Below are 20,521 nucleotides of genomic sequence, written 5' to 3' on the forward strand. Positions count from 1 at the left end.
CTTTGTAGTTGTGGTCATGCACCCCTCAGCCCCCATCTATGGGACCATTTAAATTTTCTGTGTTTTATTTGCTTTGGATCCATCCTCTTCAGACAAAACCATCTGACTATATTGCCTCTTTTTTTTTTTTAAACCACTCTGGGTGTGTCAGGATTATACTACTTAGAAATTGTCTAAGAAATCTACTGTTTTCTGGAAGAAAAAAAAAAAGCGCCTTACTCATGTCATCCTCTTATTTATTTCATCCCTGTTACTGCCAGTTAAAGTCTTGTGCATCCTTCAAGAACCTGGTCAGATATATATTTCTCCATGAAGCCTTCCCTAATCACTCCAGCTTAAGGGAATTTCTTCTCTCTTTATTATTTTGTGTTACATACTCTTTCTAATAGTGGATCCAATGCTTGCTTGATTCTTAGTGTTACCCAGAGGGAATTTTTTAAAAATCAACTTTGTATTCTAGAACAGCTTTTTCTGTGTGTGTGAGACTGAATCTCGCTCTGTTGCCCAGGCTGAAGTTCAGTGGCGCAATCTCAGCTCACTTCCGTCTCCACTTCCCGGGTTCAAGTGATTCTCCTGCCTCAGCCTCCTGAGTACCTGGGTTTACAGGCACCCACCACCATGCCTGGCTAATTTTTGTATTTTTAACAGAGATGGAGTTTTACCATGGTGGCCAGGCTGGTCTTGAACTCCCGACCTCAGGTGATCCGCCCACCTCGGTCTCCCAAAGTGCTGGGATTGCAGGCATGAGTGACTGCACCCAGCCTTCTAGAACAGTTTTATATTTACGTAATTATCGTGAAGATAGGTGCAGGGAATCTATGTATATCCCACGCCCAGTTTAGCCTATTATTATCATCTTATATTAACATAGTACGTTTGTCAAAATGAATGAACTGATATGGATACATTATTATTAACTAAAGTCCATACTTCACTTTGATTTCCTCAGTTTCCCCTAATGTCCTTTGCCAGCATATAACATTACACTTAGTCATCACGTCTCCTTAGGCTCTCTTAGCTGTGATAGTTTCTCAGATTTTCTTGTTTTTAATGACTTTGACAGTTTTGAGAATTATTCATAAAGAACTTTATAGAATGTCCTTCAAGTAAGATTTGTCTGGTGATTTTTTTCATAAGTAGACTGACATAATAGGTTTTGGGGAGGAAGACCACAGAGGTAAAGTGTCATTTTCATCACATCATATCAAGGACACATACTATCAACATGACTTAGCAATGTTGACGTTAACCTTGATCACCTGTCTTGAGGAAGTGTTTGTCAGATTTCTCCACTGAAAAGTGACTTTTTTTCTTTCTCCATTTTCATGCTGCAATCTTTGGGACAAAGTAACTACGTGTTAAGGAGTTGGGGAAGGGAGATAGTAATGTTTCATTTCCTTAAGAGTAGATCATCTACATAAATTATTTGGAATTCTTTTGAATGGGAAATATGCCTATTCTCCCATTTGTTTAATTAATCATTAATTTATAGCAGCATGGACTCGTGGATATTTAGTTTACTCTTTGGTTTATAATTTGATACTACTTTTTTGGGGGAGGGGAACTCATTAAGTTGGCTACTGTGTCCCTTTGACATACTCCTATTATCTTTTTGTGTGTACATTTTTTCAATCTGGCACTAAAAGATACTCCAAGTCCATCTGGTATATATTCTGCTCCAGTCCTAGAATCAGCCATTTTTTCTGAGGAATCCTGGCCCCTTTTATTGAAGAATGGTTATTAGAAATCAAGATCTGAGCACTAGGTTTGCTCATTGCTACAGGGATGTCATTGCTTCTAGGCCCTCTCAGCAGATGGTACATATGTGTGTATACTGACCCAGGCATATACACATATCTATAAATATTTCTATAAGTAACTATTTGTATCCTTATGAAGCTAAACAGGAGTTCATACTGATGTCTCCAAATCGAATCTATTATGATATGAATCATTCTGGGGAAACCTAAAAATACAGAATCCCAGGTATCACACCAGAGATAATGAATCAGGATAAATATTGAACTTAAATATTTTGAAAGGCAAACATTAAAAGTATCAAATGTTTTTCTTGGTTGAATAGTGGAATAAATATTAAGATTTTGAAAACATCAGTTTACATGATAAATGTAAGTTTTACTTCACCATTATTCACCATTTGGGTAAGTATTTATCTTTTTTTTTTTTTGAGATGGAGTTTTGCTTTTGTTGCCCAAGCCGGAGGGCAATGGTGCAATCTCGGCTCACCAGAACCTCTGCCCCCTGCCCCCACTCCGGGTTGAAGGGACCTGTCTTAGCCTAACAAGTAGCTGGGATTACAGGTGCCCACCACCACACCTGGATAATTTTTTGTATTTTTAGTAGAGATGGGGTTTCACCATGTTGGCCAGGCTGGTCTTGAACTCCAGACCTCTGGTGATCCACCTGCCTCAGCTTCCGAAAGTCCTGGGATTACAGGTGTGAGCCGCTGCGCCTGGCTGGGTAAGTATTTATCTTAGGAAAACTTTGTTGCCTCACTATACTTTTGCTAATGTAAATTTTATGAGTGTTCAATCTAATAGAGTTTGAAAATTATTATATTAGGTGATTATTGGATGTGCCATTCAATTTCCAAAGTCTATGATTCGAAGTCGCATGTATAGAAATAAACACTACAGAAACACAAAATTAACTGTGAGAATTGTATTCATTCATGTTGGCAGTGTCTGCCTCACTCATTTCCTCTCCTTTTCTTTCTGTTTGCTTGCATTATTGGTTGGCGGCAGACTCCAGTTCCAACACCATCTTCTGAGATGATCCTGATTCCCAGAATGCTCTTGGTGCTGTTCCTGCTACTGCCTGTCTTGAGTTCTGCAAAAGCTCAGGTTAATCCAGGTAACATGGCTATTACTCAGCTATATGCTAGAAGACCAGCTGAATGTTTAAACCCATCGATGTTCAATGGTGGGTCTAAAAGCTGCCAAGAGGGTCTACAAAGCTCTTTTTTTTTTAATCTCCATGGTGAAATATGACCAAAATAGGAACAAAAACTAATATGCTTTATATGTATATATTTTAATATTTATAACCTGTTGAATATTGTGAAGGATTTTCTTATATAGAGTAGGGCGAAGTAAGAGGGCATTTTAAAAAATGAGAGGTGGCAGAAGTAACCATTCGCTTTTGCATCTTCTGGGAAAAACAGGACAGAATTTTTAGATGTCTTAGAGAACTGCTTCAGGTTGGTTTACCAGTTGTTTCTGGCTGTCTTAGACTTTGATTTTACTTGGATGTCCTGTTATACTTTTGGGATCCTGGTCCTATGGGATCTCAGGCAAGTTCTCTTTTCCCTAGGGTGTGGCCATGCTCAAAATACATAGGTCAGGAGAACATTTTGAGCCAAAATTTGTGGGATTATTTTGTACTACCTGCATATTTAAACTTTGAATTGAAGTGAATAATTATTTATTACACAATATGCTGCTTAACAACCTATCCAAAGCTCAGTGTCTTGAAATGAGCATTTATTTGACTCCTAGCTGGGCTTGTTTGGACTGTTCTTTGGTCTATGTTGATTCACTCAAGTGTAACTGGGAGTCAGATGGCTATTGGCTCATCTGGGATGGCCATGATGAATGGGGCAACGTGGCTGTGCTCTTTTCCATCCTCCGGCAGACTAGCCTGGGTATGTTTTCCTGGAAACTGCACAGGAACAAGAGCAGAAGCAGGAACATTCAAACATTTTTCAAGCCACTGCTGAAATCGTGTTTAGTAAGTCTCATTTGCCAAAGCAATTCATGTGGTCAAACTCAGCATCAGATTGGGAGAACACAAAGACTTAGATGTTAAAGGTCTGGGATGCAGGTATTGAAGAAGAATTGCTGTCATTTTTTTCATTTTGCCACAAATATGAACATGGAAAAGTATACACAGCTTAAGTGTTCAATTTCGTGAATTTTATAAACTGAGCACATCTAAACAGTACTCGGATAAAGAAACAGAACTATACCAGCACTTCAGAAGCTCTCTTCATGTTCCCTTCCAGTAGCTTTTCTCACCACCCCCACAAAGTAGCCATCATCCTGCTTTCTAACAACATACATTAGTTTTGCCCATTTTTGTACCTTATGTAAATGGAATTATACAACGCATAAATGCTCTTTGTGTCTGGCTTCTCATCCTGCTATTGCATGCAGTTGCCATCTCTTCATTTTCATTGCTGTATATTACTTTGTTTGAATATTTTATTTAGCCAGTCTACAGTAGATGGGAATTTGGATAATTTTTAGTTTGGGCTCATTACCAACAAAGCTGCTATAATTATTCTTCTAAAAAACTTTTGGTAGAGATATGTACTCAGTTCCCTTGAGTATATGCTTGGAAGTGGAACTTCTGGTTCATGTGTAGCATATGATATACTATTCTGCATAACGCCGAAGAATTTTCTGAAATGCTTTACCATTTTACCCTCCCACAGCGGTATATACGAGTTCCGCTTGTTCCATGCTGTATTTTGATTCTTAAGGGTGATTTCATTTTGTCCTCTTCATAGCATAAGTGTACATTTGTGAAAATGCTTGCTCTCCTCCCCTCATAAAAGTTCCATGTGCATGGGCTTTTCTTTATACCTTCAAAAGCAGATATGATCAAAACTCCTTAAAATCAAAGAATTATTGGTTGAATAAGCCCAGTGCCTTGTCACTGTCTCATAATAAGCTCAGCTGTGGTGTCTCAGATCCTAACCTGGGTACCATTCTTTCACTTTTCTGCTCTGTATTCCTCTCAATCAGTTGTTGATGTTTGGTTGCCCCCTCCTACATTCTTCATGCTTTGAGTTCCAAGGAAGAGTGCTGTGAGTGCGTGGAATGGGGCGACGTTTTGGTGGTAGGCATACTCATGGAGACTGGCATGCCATGAGGACGTTTAAATGACTAAGCAGGAGAGCTGATCTTCTGTGTTAGAGTCCACTGTGGCCCTGGAGCAGGAAATGGGCTGTTTGAAGACAGCAAATAGTCATCTTATTTTTGTTTTTTATTTCTGGTGTCAGGTATTTCTGTTGGCTCTTTCTGTCTGGGAAAAATAAATAGACATCTTAATTTGCAAAGACCTTTATAGGAAAACAGGGCATGTTGAAGGACTAATCCTTCCCTCTGCCATTTCTTTCTATTTTACCAAGTCAAACCAGAGACAAGTGTTTGAGGCAGATGAGAAATTTTCATTCATTATCAGTGATAAAGAGTCTATCATGAATCCTGAGGCTCATGGAAAGTTATGGCTTGCACACTGATGAGCATAAAGTCAGTGTATAATAAATGCATGTTGACTTAAGGATGACTCTTCAGCAGTCCTTACTGGTGTCAACTGAAAGCTGAACGTAATGAAAGTATTGAAAGGTAACTGAAGGCACAGAAAGACTGAGTAAACTCTTGACCAGTTAGGTTTTCTTCACAGGATGGCCACATGATATAACAAATAGAATTTAAGCCAGGAGATATGGGTTATGAGCAAATCCAATATGTAACCAATTATTGAAATACTGAAACATTTTAGTTGGTTATTGGATATAAAATATTGGTTGGTTGATAGTAACTGAGCTAAGCATTAAACTCAATTAATAAAATACAATAAAATAATAATTAGTTGAAGCTCCTTGTTGAAGATTTTACAATGACTATTGGTCAATAAGCCATCAGTATTAGCACGATTTAGTTGATAACAGAAACACCGAATATATAGAAATATCAATCTTGGGGTCTCAGCAGATACCAAGAGAGGATAAATAATCTTGTTTATATGTAAGAAATTCTCTACTATTTGAAACCATAAATGTCTCACAGGTTTCATCCATGGAGGCTGCAGAGCAGTGACGGTATGACAGAGATAGCTGGCCAAGGCACGAAGGCAGCAAAGTTATTGGCTCAATGTTCTAAGTCATCTGAGTTTTGGCAAAGTAGGCAGTGAGGCAGATGGTGTTAGTGGCATTTCCAGTAACGGCAGTGTTAAAGGCGGCATTGTCAGTGGGCTGCAGGGTAGGCTATGCCGGTCTCCATGGGAAATGCTGACATGCAGGTGTATGTACATAGTCCTGAATCGTGGGCAGTGTTCTCAGCTATCTTCCAGCTGCAACAACGCACCAGGAACTGGAACCTAATGATCATTAATCCAGTGGGGCAGTGATTGGAAGAATTTATGGCGTTTCTTATGTCCAAATCGTGGCTCAGAAATACCATTTAGCTAGTGACATCCAAATAAAACAAATAATCATTCCAATAATTTCTGAAAATCATTTATACAAATCAACAGATGTTTGGAATGTTATTAGTGCTGACGAATGATTTGAAGTTAACTTAGAACAAAGTATTTAGCTTACTTTTGAGTAACAACTCTAATTATAATCCTGACTTGGTTATAAATTAACTGTGTGACAGTGAGCAAGTTGTTACATGTCTCTTTGTACTTCCTTAATCTTTTCACCTATAGTAAGCTTAAGCGTGATTAGATAATCTATGTGACCCTTTCTGCTACAAAATTGCTGTAATTTTATGGTGCGAGAACTTTATAGCCCATATTGGAAGATCTGATGGACTTTGAGCTTGGAAGTATAGCCCCTGAACTTGCAAGGCTGTTTTTTGCAACAAAGACCTCTTGTTTCCAACTCCCTACCATTTCCCAGGCTCAGGGATGTGAAATCTGAATTTCAGGAGACTCTTGCCTTTGGGGCTAAGCACATCAGAAATGGCTGATAAATTCTTAAAAATTTAAACCTTAAAACTCTGCTTAGTGAGTGCAGAAACCCTGCCCCAGCGTAGCCTTCAAGAGCATCATAGTGCTACAAGCCAGGCTGCTCCAGAGCATCTTTTGCTCTAAAGGTGGGGCCAGGAAGTAGCATTTCGGGCTGGAGAAATAGCATATGCAATGGCTGAGAGGAGGGAGAGGAACATGTGGGGCTCCTGGTGGAGGGTAATGAGTGAGAGGACCAGCGGGGCTGTGTAGGAGACCCATTCCCCAGTGGGATCCTTGAGTCAAGTTTTCCCTATTTCCAACTTGGACTGGGGCTGCCAAACTTGATAGGAGAACTAAGGGTATCTCCATGGGAAGGGGACCCCTTTAGACTCCACTGCCATGTACAGATATACTGGGCTGCAGTAGTTGTTTGAGTGAACATCAGTGTCAGGCTCCTCTAGGGGTTACAAAACCACTGTCTCAATGGTTGGTGGGAAACTAGCACCTTGTGTTTTTCCAGGTAGGAGGATGAATGGAAATATCCTGATGATCCTGAAATTCTAGCCCATTGGTCTGAAGCCCTGGGACCTACCCGGCCAACTAGAGGACTGCTGTGTATTAAAAGCACAGGGGTGCTTGTTCTCACTCTCCTGACTTGGCTTGTGACAGCTGTTTGTGCTTAGGAAAGGCAGAAACATCTCTTCTCAACAGACAAACCAGGCCTTTAGGATCTGTGGTACGGAGCTGGGGCAGGGCAGTGCTGGGCTTCCCATTTTCATACCACACATTCCCCTCATAGGAAGCAGGCAACTTACTACCAGTTCAGAGTCCTGGGATGGGAGTCCCCCTTTGGTATCCAGAATGCTTCCACTTTGAAAAAGGGTGGCAAAGCCATTCAGGGTTTGGGATTAGGAGAGGAGGAGCTTTTCTCCTCCTGGCCCCAAATTTATTTTAGGTTCACCACTGTGGTTTTTGTTCTTTCCAGCATCAATCCCACATGTCAGTGAGTTCTTAGGGTCAGGCAACTAGAATTCTAGACTATTCATGTTGGAATAGACCTTAGAGGTATCTAAGTCTCCTCCTCATTTTACAGATGAGGAAACTGGGAGTCAAAGCAGGTGAGCAATTTGTCCCTGTTCCACATTTAGCTAATAGTAAAGCCAGGACAGGGATCCAGGGCTACCTGTCTCCCACCCCAAGTGACTTCCACCTGGCCCCTCAGGGAGTGATGTGCTAAAGTGACCTTTATCTAAAAGTCATGTATATCTGTGCAGCCTCATGGCTTCCTTTCTGCAACTAACTTCCAATGAACATTTATGGGAGTGAGATGTAACTGAGGTTTGAGAGACAGCCTGAGGCCAAAGAATGGAGTAGGACCGAAAAAATAGACAGTGCTCACACCTAGTCTCATTATGCTAAACAGGAAGGCTGGAGCTGGAAGCCCTGCAGGGCCAGCTTACCCTGGCCTGGAAACTGAAGCACGGGGGATGCTTTGCTTCTCTTCCACACCTGGTTGTCCCTCTATCACCACTCCCTTGTCTTCCAGCAAGGCTGCTATGTGTTAATTCACCTACACGTATTTCCAGATTGGAAACTCAATTTTGTTTCCCTGGGTTCTCATCATTCACGTTCCCAGAGATGTGCTGAGAAGGTTTATGTGGCCTCATTTGTTAATGAAAAGGTGATGCTAGTTTCAGGTTTGTGAAACCAGGCCTGAGGTACCAGCGGTGTGATGTGTGTGTAGGTGGGTGGTAGTGGGGAGTGTGTGTTAGATGGCCTGAACAGGGCCCTGGGAGGAAGATAAAAGGCTGGCAAAAGGTCTCTCTGGTTGAATTTATCTTAAGTGAGCAATGCTAGAAGCTGCCCAATTGGCTCTTTCTTGCTTGTATGTTTGTTTGCTAAGTTTAGACTGACGCCTGAGAGTGGCCTTTGGCATCCTTCCTGCCAGTAAAAGGGTCTTTCTCTGAGTAAAACAGAAACTCATCTGCCCCTTGAGCCCCCTTTGTTGCGCCAAATAGGGAAAAAGAGAATGCAAAACTCAAAGAATATTCATTGAACACTTAATATATTAGGTGGTATCAACAAATTTAATCTTCACAATAATACTATTATTATTATATAATAACAGCATTATTCCAGCTTTATAGAGGAGAAATTGAAGCCAAGAAGCATTAGGTAACTTACCCCACGTTACAGAGGAAGCTAAGTGGCAGAACTGGGATTCAACACAGCACCAGCACGCATGCTCTTTTCTCCTGCTTCTTCTTTTTTCTTTATTCCGTTTTTCAAATTTCCAACAATGTATCAGTTGAGAGTTTTTTGTTTGTTTTTAGAGAGGGCATCTTGCTTTGTCACTCAGGCTGGAGGGCAGTGTTGTAAACATGACTCACTGCAGCCTCGACCTCCTGGGCTCAAGTGATCCTCCTGTCTCAGGCCCCCAAGGAGCTGGGATTATACGCATGCACCACCACACCCGACTAGTTTTGTATTTTTTGTATAGAAGAGGTTTCGCCATGTTAGCCAGGCTGGTCTTGAATTTCTGAGCTCAGCAACCCATCCACCTCAGCCTCCCGAAGTGCTGGGATTACAGGCTTAAGCCACCACACCCAGCCACAGGCATGCTCTTGACGTCTGTGCTTTACTGCCTGTGGAGCATGAGACTCAAGGAATGTCAAGGCAGAGGAACCCCGGATTCATGGACCAGCCATGCATGGGCTACAGGGACCCATGAATACCCTGAAATTGCATCTCAAACTTAATGTGTGAAGACAAAAGTACATTTGCAGAAGGAAAAAAGTTTTCTGTTATCAGATGTTCAAAAGACTCTGTGACCATTTCCAGAAAAGGCGAAGAATGACTGATTTAATCCAATCTTGTACAAATGAAGAAACTGAGCTTCAGTGAGATAAAGTGATGGGGGAAAACATGTTTGAAAAGACTATTACCAGACCTAACCAGCCTGTGCCTACTCGCTGGGCGAGCATGGTCAGATTTTTGGCTTCTCTGAACCACAGTCTTCTCATCTATCACTGATCGCTACATAGTAAGAGAATATGTGTAAAGTACCTAGCATAGCATCAAACACACAGAACATGACTAATAAATGCTAGATCTTCTGTCCTCTTCCTTAATTTTGTATATTGTACTGTGATGATGACAGACTTCATTAGTCTTACCATTATTCTGTACTGTCCTGTATATTTTAACTTAATTATTTGGGCTATACTGTAAAAATATTCCATTTTTCTTTGAGGACAGACTTCTCCTACTTCCTGGGCTTTGTATCTTGGAATAAAAGAGTTCCAAATGCATCTACTGCATCATCAGCTTTACATCCAAAGTAGCCAGGTGAATTCCTGGTTCATACTCTAAAACTTTGCCTTCACCCTATCGTTTTGCATTCTGAGGCCTAGATTCCTAGCTGTAAAAGGCAGCCAGAGAGCTAAAAGTAATGCAAGAAAAAACAGAGCTTCACTTTTTTTCTGTGGTCAGTAGGGCCAGAGGCCCACGGAGACCTAGTCTCCTTGAGTCTAAACTTTGGGGCCAGGAGCATGATCATGGGACTGCACGAAGAGCTTCACACAAAGTCCCTTTTCTGGACCTCTCAGTTTTCACAACCACCTGCAGAGCTCAGGTTTGCTCGGAGCTCTCATGTGGAAAGACCAAGAGTCTCCAGAAGAATGACAGTGTTGGCAGGAGCAGACAAGGAGACAGGGACCCTGCTTACCGTGGAAACCTGGCCCTGGGGCTGCTAGGGCCTTGCACCACTGCTGCTTCATGTAATTGCTTATTAATGTTTTTCTGAAAGCTGACAAGAACTCTAGGGGCTTCCATCTCACAGATCAAGACATGCAATATAGAGATATGAGTATGTAAGAAACATAGATTGATACAGATATAAAATAGGAAAAATACGCACACATAAATATTTATATATTTATATATGTGTCTGTGTATTTATGTATATATATCTATATGTTTACATGTTACATGTTGCATGTGAACACATATATCTACATGTAAGTATACCTACATATATATACATTTATATATACAAAAAATATTCCATAAATATATACATAAGGCCGGGTGTGCTGGATCATGCCTATAATCCCAGCACTTTGGGAGGCTGAGGTGGGTAGATCACCTGAGGTTGGGAGTACAAGACTGGCCTGACTAACATGGCGAAACCCCATCTTTACTGAAAAAAAAAAAAATACAAAATTAGCCAGGTGTGGTAGCATATGCTTATAATCCCAGCTTCTCAGGAGGCTGAGGCGGGAGAATTGCTTGAACCTGGGAGGCAGAGGTTGCAGTGAGCCGAGATCACACCATTGCACTGCAGCCTGGGCAACAAGAGCAAAACTCTGTCTCAAATATGTATATGTAAACATGTTCACATATTACCCAATCAGGTCAAATCTCCAGCGTCATGCCGGTTGAGAGACTGAAGGTATGAGAGTGAGCTGGAGCTGAAGGAATTTGCCAGCACAGGTGAAAAGAGACAGGGAAAGCTTTTGAGCTTAAGAAAAGGCACAGAGACACAAATAGAAAAACAAAAGGTTGAGTATAATGATTATTGAGGGGTCATGAGGGCAAAGGTGGGGTTAGGATGGCACCAAAGTAGAAAGCACATAATCTTGAGATCCTCAGTATATGACAAATGCTTTATGATCGAAGGTCTTGTCTTCACCTGGTGTTAACATAATGCTAAGCCATGCTGTCTTTCCCAGGGTGCAGGTTTCTTTTGCTGTCACAGTTCAACAAATCCTGGGAGCAGTACGTTCTAAAAATTAGACAAGCAATAATCCTCCCTGGGCTCTCTGTCCAGATTCTTCCCCAACTTGGTGGTTCTTGACCCTAGGGATCACACTATAAACAGGGTGTGTGTGCTGGTAGCAGGGTGCGATGACCATGTGATACGGTTACCGGATGGACTATGACAATGGGAATCAAGAGATCTAGATTCTAGCTCCAGCTCTGTCTCTATCTACTTTGTGACTTTAGGTAAATCCCTGCACCTCACTTTGCTCATTTATAACATGGGGTCCATAAACTTTGCTCTCTGAACTGCATAGGGTTACTGTTGGGGATGAGATGAGATAATGGAAGTGAATGAGCTTTGGACAGTTACATGCAAATATCAAAGACTGTGATTTGTTACTTTTGGAAGAGAAGAAAGTGAAAATAAACACTATGAAACAATAGTTCCTATCAAGCAGATGATACAGGAGGAGGAAAGAGAAAAAAAGTCCATTAGTGACCATTAAGGTCCCTTGTGGTCCCCAAGAGAGACTCAAGTTGCTTTTGGGGAATGGAGCTTCTAATGGCCCTGAACTCTGGCCATCCTAACTCTAAGGGGATGCAGGGTCCTGTGCTCAGGCCAAGCATATTCATTACTATATATATATAATCATTACTATGTATATATTCATTACTCTCTCTATATATTCATTACTATATATAGTATATATATATTCATATATATAGTGTATATATTCATATATATATATACTATATATATAGTATATATAAAGAATACATAGTAATATATATAGTATATATATATAATATATATAGAATATATATAGTAATGAATATAGAGAGAGAGTAATGAATATATATAAAGTAATGATTTTATATATATATATATATATATATATATATATACACACACACACATTTTTTTTTCCTTGGGAAGAACAGTGCGATTGTTGACTTAGCTCTTGATCTTAGCCTGTGGGTCTCTGAAGAGCATGGATGTGGCAAGATAGCCCTCACAGAATTTTTCAGTGGTTTGGACACATACACAGTAAAGTAGAAGTGAAGACATTAAAATCAGTGAGGTTTTTTATGAGCTTAAGTGGGAGGTGATAAGTTGTTAAAAAAATATATGCAACTGTTCTTTTCCGCTTCAGAGATTTTTATGACTTTGGTCTTCATCTTTGGTGTAGCAATAATCTTTTGTGTCTTCATGACCAGCACCTATTACAGTGCTTGGCTTACATAGACAATCAATAAATGTTCGAGGAATGAGAAGAGGGAGGGGCGAAAAAAGGAAGTCAAGGCAACTCTAGGCTTCTCTATCTTTTTTTTTTTCCCAAAAAAAAAATCTAAATGATGCCATGTGAGACTTGATCTCAGAAAGTTGTTGGGAAGCTGAGAAGGAACCCATAGGAATAGCATCCTTTTAAATGACAAAGATGCTGAGTAGAAGGAAGATAAGGAACCGAGGCCCCTTTAGCTGCAGCTATAGAAGTGCAGCACGGGGGTCCAGCCTTCTGCTGTTGGAGGGCTGGGAGAGCCCATCTCCTTGCAGAGGCAGAGCAGCCCAGGGCTGCAGGAGAGGGTGAGGTCTTCATGCATGTTCCTACATGCCTAAGGTGTCTGTTTAGGCTACAAGTGGAGCATTTCGATTGTCGTAAATAAAGGAAAATGTGATTAAATTTAATTCGAATACATGTAAATCTCTTATGATTGGCATTTCAAGGGAGGAAGTCAGATTCAATCTTGGTACTGTAATCTGTATTAAAGATAGGAGGTACGCAGTGATGTGTACTGTCTATGTACAGGCATTGCTCACTTGAGAAATGACTCGTATTGGCATGGGAGGAGCCATCGGCATGGGCATAGGGCAAATCTACCTCGAAAGCGGGGCAGAGTGTCTTCATTCTGCCTAGCTGGAAGGATTGCCTGAATTGTTGGTCTTCCAGTGCTTCTTAAAAACTCCCATGTGTTCTCTCTTCTCACCAGGTCCTGAACTCTACTCTGTGTCTTGTCAGACTCTCAAAACCTCAGCTCAGCTCTTCAGAGGGCTTCTCCTTACATTCCCCCTCCACACGGCCCCAGCATTTGGCATGTGCTGAGTGAGATATACCGCATGCTCAAGGGATACCAGGTCTCCCTCAAAAGCTCTGCTGATTTTTGTCCCATAATGACCCTCTGCTAGTGCCAAACCCAGAGTCAGCCTCCTGCCCCTGCTCCAAATGGGCAAATGGCTGAAAGTGGCTGCGGCAGTTCCCTCACCTCTCTGAGATTCTCCCTTTTCTGAAGTCTTGGTCTCTGCATTCTCATTGCCTCAGAACCAATCAGATTCCTTCAAGTAGATGATTTATGAATTTTATTTAGCTCTTCCAGTTAATCTTAGAGGGAGCACTGATTACTACTGCAAGCTACTCCATTCCCATATAGAAACAGATATTAATAAAAAGTGAATTTATACTTTGTTGACACTGTGATTCATGTTAACTACTTATGTTTTACTTTTTGACTTGACTGCTAGGAAGCTCAGAGACAAAGTTGAAATCCGTCATCAGCCAGTGCCATAGAACCAAATGTAATACACTTTGTATATTAATCTTAGCTCTAGCTCATCTTATTGTTCCTATTTTCTTTCTTCCTTTATCCAAATTTCTTCACTTATTTATTTCTTTATTTTTATCTTACACAACTTTGGAAGTTGATTCCAAACTTTACTGAATGAGTCAAAGTACAAATAATTAAAAAATAAATAATACCTAACTTTATTGAGCATTTGTGCTCTACGTGCTTGACATATATTAACTCATACATTCCTTATGGCATTCCTATAAACAAGTGTCATTATTACTGTGAAAGTGAGAGGCCGAAAGCTTAGGTAACCTTTCTAAGGTCATAAAACCTTTGAATTGTTTAAGGAAGAGTAAATGTAATATTTAAAACAAACAATTCTCTCTTCTCCTCCTAGATATCATTTATTGAGCCCCATTACATTCTACGAAGTATACTAACTTCTTTGCATACATTATGTTAAATCTCTACAACAGCCTTAGCTTGGCAGGATTATTAAAGATGAAGAAACCAAAGTTCATAGAGGTTTGGTAACTGGTCGTGGGGACCCATAATTCAGAAGTGGCAGAGTTGAGTCTTAAGTGTAAACTGTCCATGATTCCAAACCATGGCCTCAGTTTTGTTCTCCACTCCTGACCTTCATAGCTATCTAGTTTTCTCAACTTACCTTCTTGCTGGGCAAAGGACATATTATTTACTATGAAAGCTTCACTGACTGTTAACCAGGAAGAAGAATGCATTATCTGATCCCTATCTTAGTACCCTGAAACCCACTACAGCCTGGGAACTGCTCTCCTGGAGCTCTGCAAGAATTGTTTCTGGAAAGTATTTTGGGCTTCCAGGAAAACTGCAATCCTAAAAGTCTATTCCTAAGGGGAATTTCAATTTTTCGCAAGAGGTCTGGATGAAATAGCCTCCATTGTACCCAAAGAATAACCCTGTGGGCTGAAGAAAGAAACCCAGATAATCTTTCTTGGACCCCCTGTGGATTCCCATTGTCAATATTTATCTGCACAAAGGACCAGTCTGAAATAGCCTGCTCTGTGAAGCTTGTGGGAAGCAGGGCCCCAGTGATGGCTTCTTTAATTGAACTACCTTGTCCCTTCAGAAATCGGAAGAACTAGACCATGATAGCCTGGGGTTGAAGCAGACAGAACCAGGGATCAGGAGACTTGAATATCAGTCCTGGTGACCCTAGCCCTCTGTGTGAACTTGAGTAAGTCAGTTCACCTTTCTGGGCCTCAGAGGTTCTGATATTTAACATGGAAACATTAGAGGGATTGGCTTCTTACATTTGCTTCTGGGCTCCAGAGTTTTATGATTACAGATGTCCCTTTAGACTATAGACTGGCTTGGGACCCCTGACCCCAGTAATGCCCCCCAGTCAGTCTTGTCTGGGCCCAGAGAGGCCCAGGTGTCACATCTTTGCACCTCAGGCCTCATGTGGGCCATGTGTGTGTTTTCCTGGAAGCTGCATATAGGACACTCATTGACGGGGAGCCCGTGGTCTGGAGCTAGTAGTGAGATGGTAAATATCATGGAACAAGCAGCCCTTTCAGGCTCTCAGCTTTGGCAGGATAGTATGAAAAATAATTCTTGGGAAGCTGGGGACTAGTGGCAGCTGCTTCTCCTCAGCCTGCCTGCCAGGCCCTACCAGAGCTTGCAGGGCTGGAGCTCCCTGCTGGGACGCAGGCTGTGCTGGTAGTTTTCCACTCTGAGAAACTAGAAAAGTGAATTGGCTTCTCTGTCCGGGAGACTGGTGGGTAGCGGAAGCATCAGAAAACCACTAAGACAACTCAGCAGGAAAAACCAGGAGACACGTACTTGCTGCAGGGTCTCTTGCTTCCCTTGCTCTTCCCCGCTTTTACTTGCTTCTTTACAGTTCACAATGGAACAAAAACAGACTGGTGGGATTTGATGAACGGGGAAGTGGACTTGGGGGAAAGCAAAGAGACCTGACATTTAGGGCTTGGGCCAACTTGGCAGTTCGGAGTCTTCACTATTGGCTGAGATCCCTTCCACAGAAGGAGTTTACCCAAAATAGGCACATTCAATGGGAAAACCACACTGGTACGGCTGAGAAGTGCCACGTTGGTTGCCCTGGGCTTCTCCTGGTTCCAGATACTCAGTAGGATGAGAAAGGTCATCCAAGATCATCTTGTCCATTTTCCTGTGCCCTTTCTCTGAGGCCCTTGGGAATACTGAATCACCCAGAAACTGCCTATTTTCTTAATGTAACGATTGCTGATTTACTAAGGTCTGATCTCTGAATTTTCTATCCTCATTCTTATATTCCTTTGTCCCAGTTTCTAGACCTCCGTCCTAACCTTCATTGTCTGAAGATGGTGTGCGATACTTGTAGCCCTCTCTGCCTTTTCATGTACGTATTTATTTGCCAAATGTGTGTTCAGCATCTCATAGGTGCTGTGTGTTGGCAGATACTGACAGGGAGAAGGAAGAATCTGGCATGATAACTATTCTCAAAATTGCTCACAATTTCAACAAGGAGGTAAACAAGCACAAGAGAAACAGAAAACCTTCGTTCAAGGGTGTTACTTAGAAGAGACCCTCTACACTCCGTCATCATTTTTATCCCCATGCCATGTTTTAGTATTTTCCGTAGCTTCATCACACTGTCTGTTTTTTTTCTTGAGACCCTCATCTTGAAGCTTCGTTACAGTATCTGAATAGAAAGATCCAGTAACACCTATTTTCAAATACATAATTGGGTTGTGTCTATTTGATTATGAAAAATCGATTGTCTTTCGTCTGTCTCCCTTACTGGAATGTAAGAGCCATGAGATAAATTATTTTATCTGTCTTGCTTACTCCTATATCTTTAGAAGAATACCTGACATGCAGCAAAAACTTATTTATAAATCAATTCATATGCATTCATAACAGAAATGCATTTGTTCACTAAATACATGCAGAGAAAGATGGATTGCAATAATATATGTCATGACTCAGACTTACAAGGAATTTTTCCTGTATCTGCTGTCTGCTAAAACACCATTAGTCAAGGCTACCCTTGACCAAATTCCCAGGACTTTGTTTTTAAGCCTTGTAATGATGAGCAACAGAAAACTCTTTATTTATCACTTTTCAACAGACATTTATTGAGCACTTGGTTCATGCCAGACACCCTACTAGAAATTGGAAATACAACAGAGGAAGATAGACATGACCCTTGCCCTCATAACACATCCCGTTTAGTGGGCGGACCAAAATTAAACAGTTATTTACATTACAAGTGTAAAAAGTGCTATGAACGAAAACTAGTGTGTTTTAAGAGCATATAACAGAGATTCCTACCTTAGCTGGGGTACTGGGGGAATTCCTTGGGGGAATGACTGGCTGACAGCTGGAGGATGAGCAGGAGCAAGTGGGTGAAGGAGAGAAGATGCACCTCCCAGGTAAAGGAAGCATCATGCACACAGACCTTGAGGCTGGAAGATACTTTGTGCATTCGGGAACTGAAATAAGGTCAGCATGCTTGGTAGATAGCAAAAATCAGAGAGTAGCCAGAGATGAGGCCAGAGAGTATGCTGAGATCTGATCATGTGGACCTCAGCGGTCACGTTTTCTTAAGAAGAATGGAAACCTGTTAGAAGGTTCATGACAGAATAAAGTCTTAGGAAGTGGATTTGGGCTGTTTTGTGGAGAAGGGATGATACAGGAATGACAAAGAAGAGCTAGAAGGCATTATAGTGGCTCAGATGGGAGGTCGTGGGGGTTGTGCACTGCATGGGAAGAATAGAGAAGGAGAGAAACAGCTGGACTCGACTGCAGGAGGTAGGATTTGTAGAGCTTGCTGATGGACTGCATGATTCTCAAAGGCCAAGTTTACTTCTCATCCCTTGACTGCCTCCTGTCGAGAGTAACACTTATCATTCCTGAACTCTTCCTTTCCAAGAATTCGATGTTGGTCTCCAGGCAGAGATTGACTCAGGGAGAGCATTTCCAATTCTCAACAATATCATTGCCACTCTGCTGTCCACCACACAGTTGACTTAAACCCTCTGTATGCTGGAAAAGCTGGAGGAGATAAGGAGGAGGGCACCGCTGACAGGTGTAAGAAGTTACTTACATGAAATGAAGCCTCACGTCATCCCTTACTTCCTCTAGTTCTCAAGCTTGAGTGTGCATCAGGGTCACCTAGAGGAGTGGTTACAACAGGTTTGCTGCCCCCTCCCAGCAACCCCATCAGTTTCTGATTCAATAGATCAAATGGGGACTGAGAATTAGCATTGCTAATGTGTTCCCAGGTGATGCTGATGCTGCTGGTCCGGGAAGCACACTTTGAGGATCACGGCTCTAGACAGTAACTGAAATGCAATCATAGTACATATATCAAAGAGCCTTCAGGAAGGAAACTGGCACTCCTTTGACACCACATAGCAGAGTATCCTATGTGGATCCACCCCCACCCTCCCATCCACACACTTCACATCTCTTTTGCTTCATTTCTCTCATCTGTTAAATAGGGAAATTCCTGAATGGGTTCAATTAGGACACAAAATATGAAGGGTTTCTGTGCCTAGGAAATATAATTCAACTGAAATCTGTCATAAAGGCAGCTGTAGCAGCAGCAGCTCTGATAAAACCTCTTAGTTGCCATTCTCAGAATGAGCAGTACCTTGGAAGGGATGTTATTTGTGACAGTATCATGATTCACCCCATGCAACCCTCATTCCCCGTTTCTGGTTTACTTTAGATGTTCCAAGAAGCAGAGGCTCTCATTGTATTCATTGCCTAATGTCTAGAGATGCATGCTAGCAAGGGATGAAAGCCAAGAAGGACTGTCAGTGTGGCTTTCACTGGTGCCCAGCATGGTCCCAGAGAATCATCACGTGTCCAGGCCGAAGGGACCTGGGAGCAGTGGCTCCAGAGCCTGGCTACGCAGCCTAGTCACCTGGGGGCTGTAAAGAAATGCAGGCTCCTGGGCTCAGCTTCAGATATACCAAAGCTAAATCTCTAAGAGGGGGCTCACAAACGTATTCTAAAATCTTTCCAGGCTTTTCTAAAGCTATTGGTCCACGGACTGGCTTTTGGGAAGCACTGCCTTACAGAAAGCCTAATAGAACCCCCTTGCTTTCCACACAAAGAAATAGACCCAAAGAGAGCCAGAAGCTTGCTCAGATCCCATATGGTGTAAGTGGTAGAACTGGGAGTGGATGTGAAGTCTTGATTTTCAGGGGTTGTGTGCTCAGTGGGATTACAGGCTTTAGAGCCAAGTTCTAAGATGAGTTAGTATTTACTCAATGAATGGACTTTTGTAATTAAAACTTAGCTGTAGAATGCGTGATTAGTGGGAAACATGAAATATTGGGTGGAAAATGCTTATAATATTGCCTGACACTTGATAAATGCTTTTAAATGGATGTTATTATTACTGTGTTTTGTTGAAGTTAAGAAACTCACGACTCTAAGACGCGTCATTACTTTATGTGCCTCTAAGAAAGAAAAAAACTACTGCCAGTTTAACTATGACACTATTTACTTGCGAATTGCATCCAGATTTCAGAGATGGTAATACGGGAAAAAATGGGCAGTGTGGTATTTCACTTCTCTTTTCTCAACTCTGTGAAGATTCTTGCTTTACTGAATTAGACACTTAACAGTACATGAAAATTCCTGAAGGAGAAGCATACTTAGTGTGTTTGAGGATCAACAAGGAGGCCAGCGTGGCTGATGGGGAAAGTGGGGTAGGGACAAGGTCCGAGAGAGCCAGGGGGCATTGGTTACATGTCTTCACTGTTGTGAATAGCGTGAACAGAAGAGTTCCATGATCTGATTTACATTTTTATTATGGCTACATAGTATTCCATGCTGTATATGTACCATATTTTCTTTTCTTTTCTTTCTTTCTTTCCTTCCTTCCTTCCTTCCTTCCTTGCTTCTTTCTTTCTTTCTCTCTTTCTTTCTTCCTTCCTTCCTTCCTTCCTTCCTTCCTTCCTTCCTTCCTTCCTTTCTTTCTTGAGATGGAGTCTCACTCTGTCACCCAGGCAGAAGTGCAGTGGCATGATCTTGGCTCACTGCAACCTCCGCCTCCCAGGTTCAAGAAATTTTCCTTCTTCAGCCTCCCAAGCAGCTGGGATTACAGGGGCTCACCACCATTCCTGACTAATTTTTGTATTTTTAATGGAGGCAGGTTGGCCAGGCTGATCTCAAACTCCTGACCTCAAGTGATCTGCCCATCTCAGCCTCCCAAAGTGCTGAGATTATAGGCGTGAGCCACCATGCCTGTCCCACATTTTCTTGATCCAATCCACTGTTGATGGGCACCTAGGCTGATTTAATGTCTTTGCTATTGTGAATAATGTGAGCAGCAGAGTTTCATTATCTGACTTATATTTTAAAAGATACATGGGAAAAAGTGGACAAAGGGAGACCAGTTAGGAAATTATTGTGCTAATCCTGGCAATTGAAGACAGTGAATGAGCTTATAATGGTAGTAAATATGTGGGAAGAAGTAGGCAGGATATGG

The 20,521-nt window shown here is 41.6% G+C and overlaps 1 protein-coding gene across 6 annotated transcripts in view; it reads left to right on the plus strand.

The window, feature by feature from the left end:
- The window catches only part of DDR2 (discoidin domain receptor tyrosine kinase 2), a 157,770-nt gene that overhangs the window by 99,329 nt on the left and 37,920 nt on the right, over positions 1-20,521 (plus strand). For 4 of the 6 annotated variants that reach the window (XM_064370777.1, XM_012468878.3, XM_064370778.1 and 1 more), the window contains one exon: positions 2,766-2,874. The exons of 1 other annotated variant lie outside the window; for it this stretch is intronic. In XM_064370777.1, the coding sequence (XP_064226847.1) occupies positions 2,766-2,874 (109 nt within the window). Of the gene's footprint in view, positions 1-2,406; positions 2,482-2,765; positions 2,875-20,521 lie in introns of those variants that run through there. One more of the 6 variants, XM_064370779.1, reaches the window with a different exon arrangement.

The sequence above is a fragment of the Aotus nancymaae genome, unplaced genomic scaffold (genome assembly GCF_030222135.1).
Source record: "Aotus nancymaae isolate 86718 unplaced genomic scaffold, 86718_ANA_hifiasm-v0.15.2.pri h1tg000108l, whole genome shotgun sequence".
In the NCBI taxonomy this organism is placed as follows: domain Eukaryota; kingdom Metazoa; phylum Chordata; class Mammalia; order Primates; family Aotidae; genus Aotus; species Aotus nancymaae.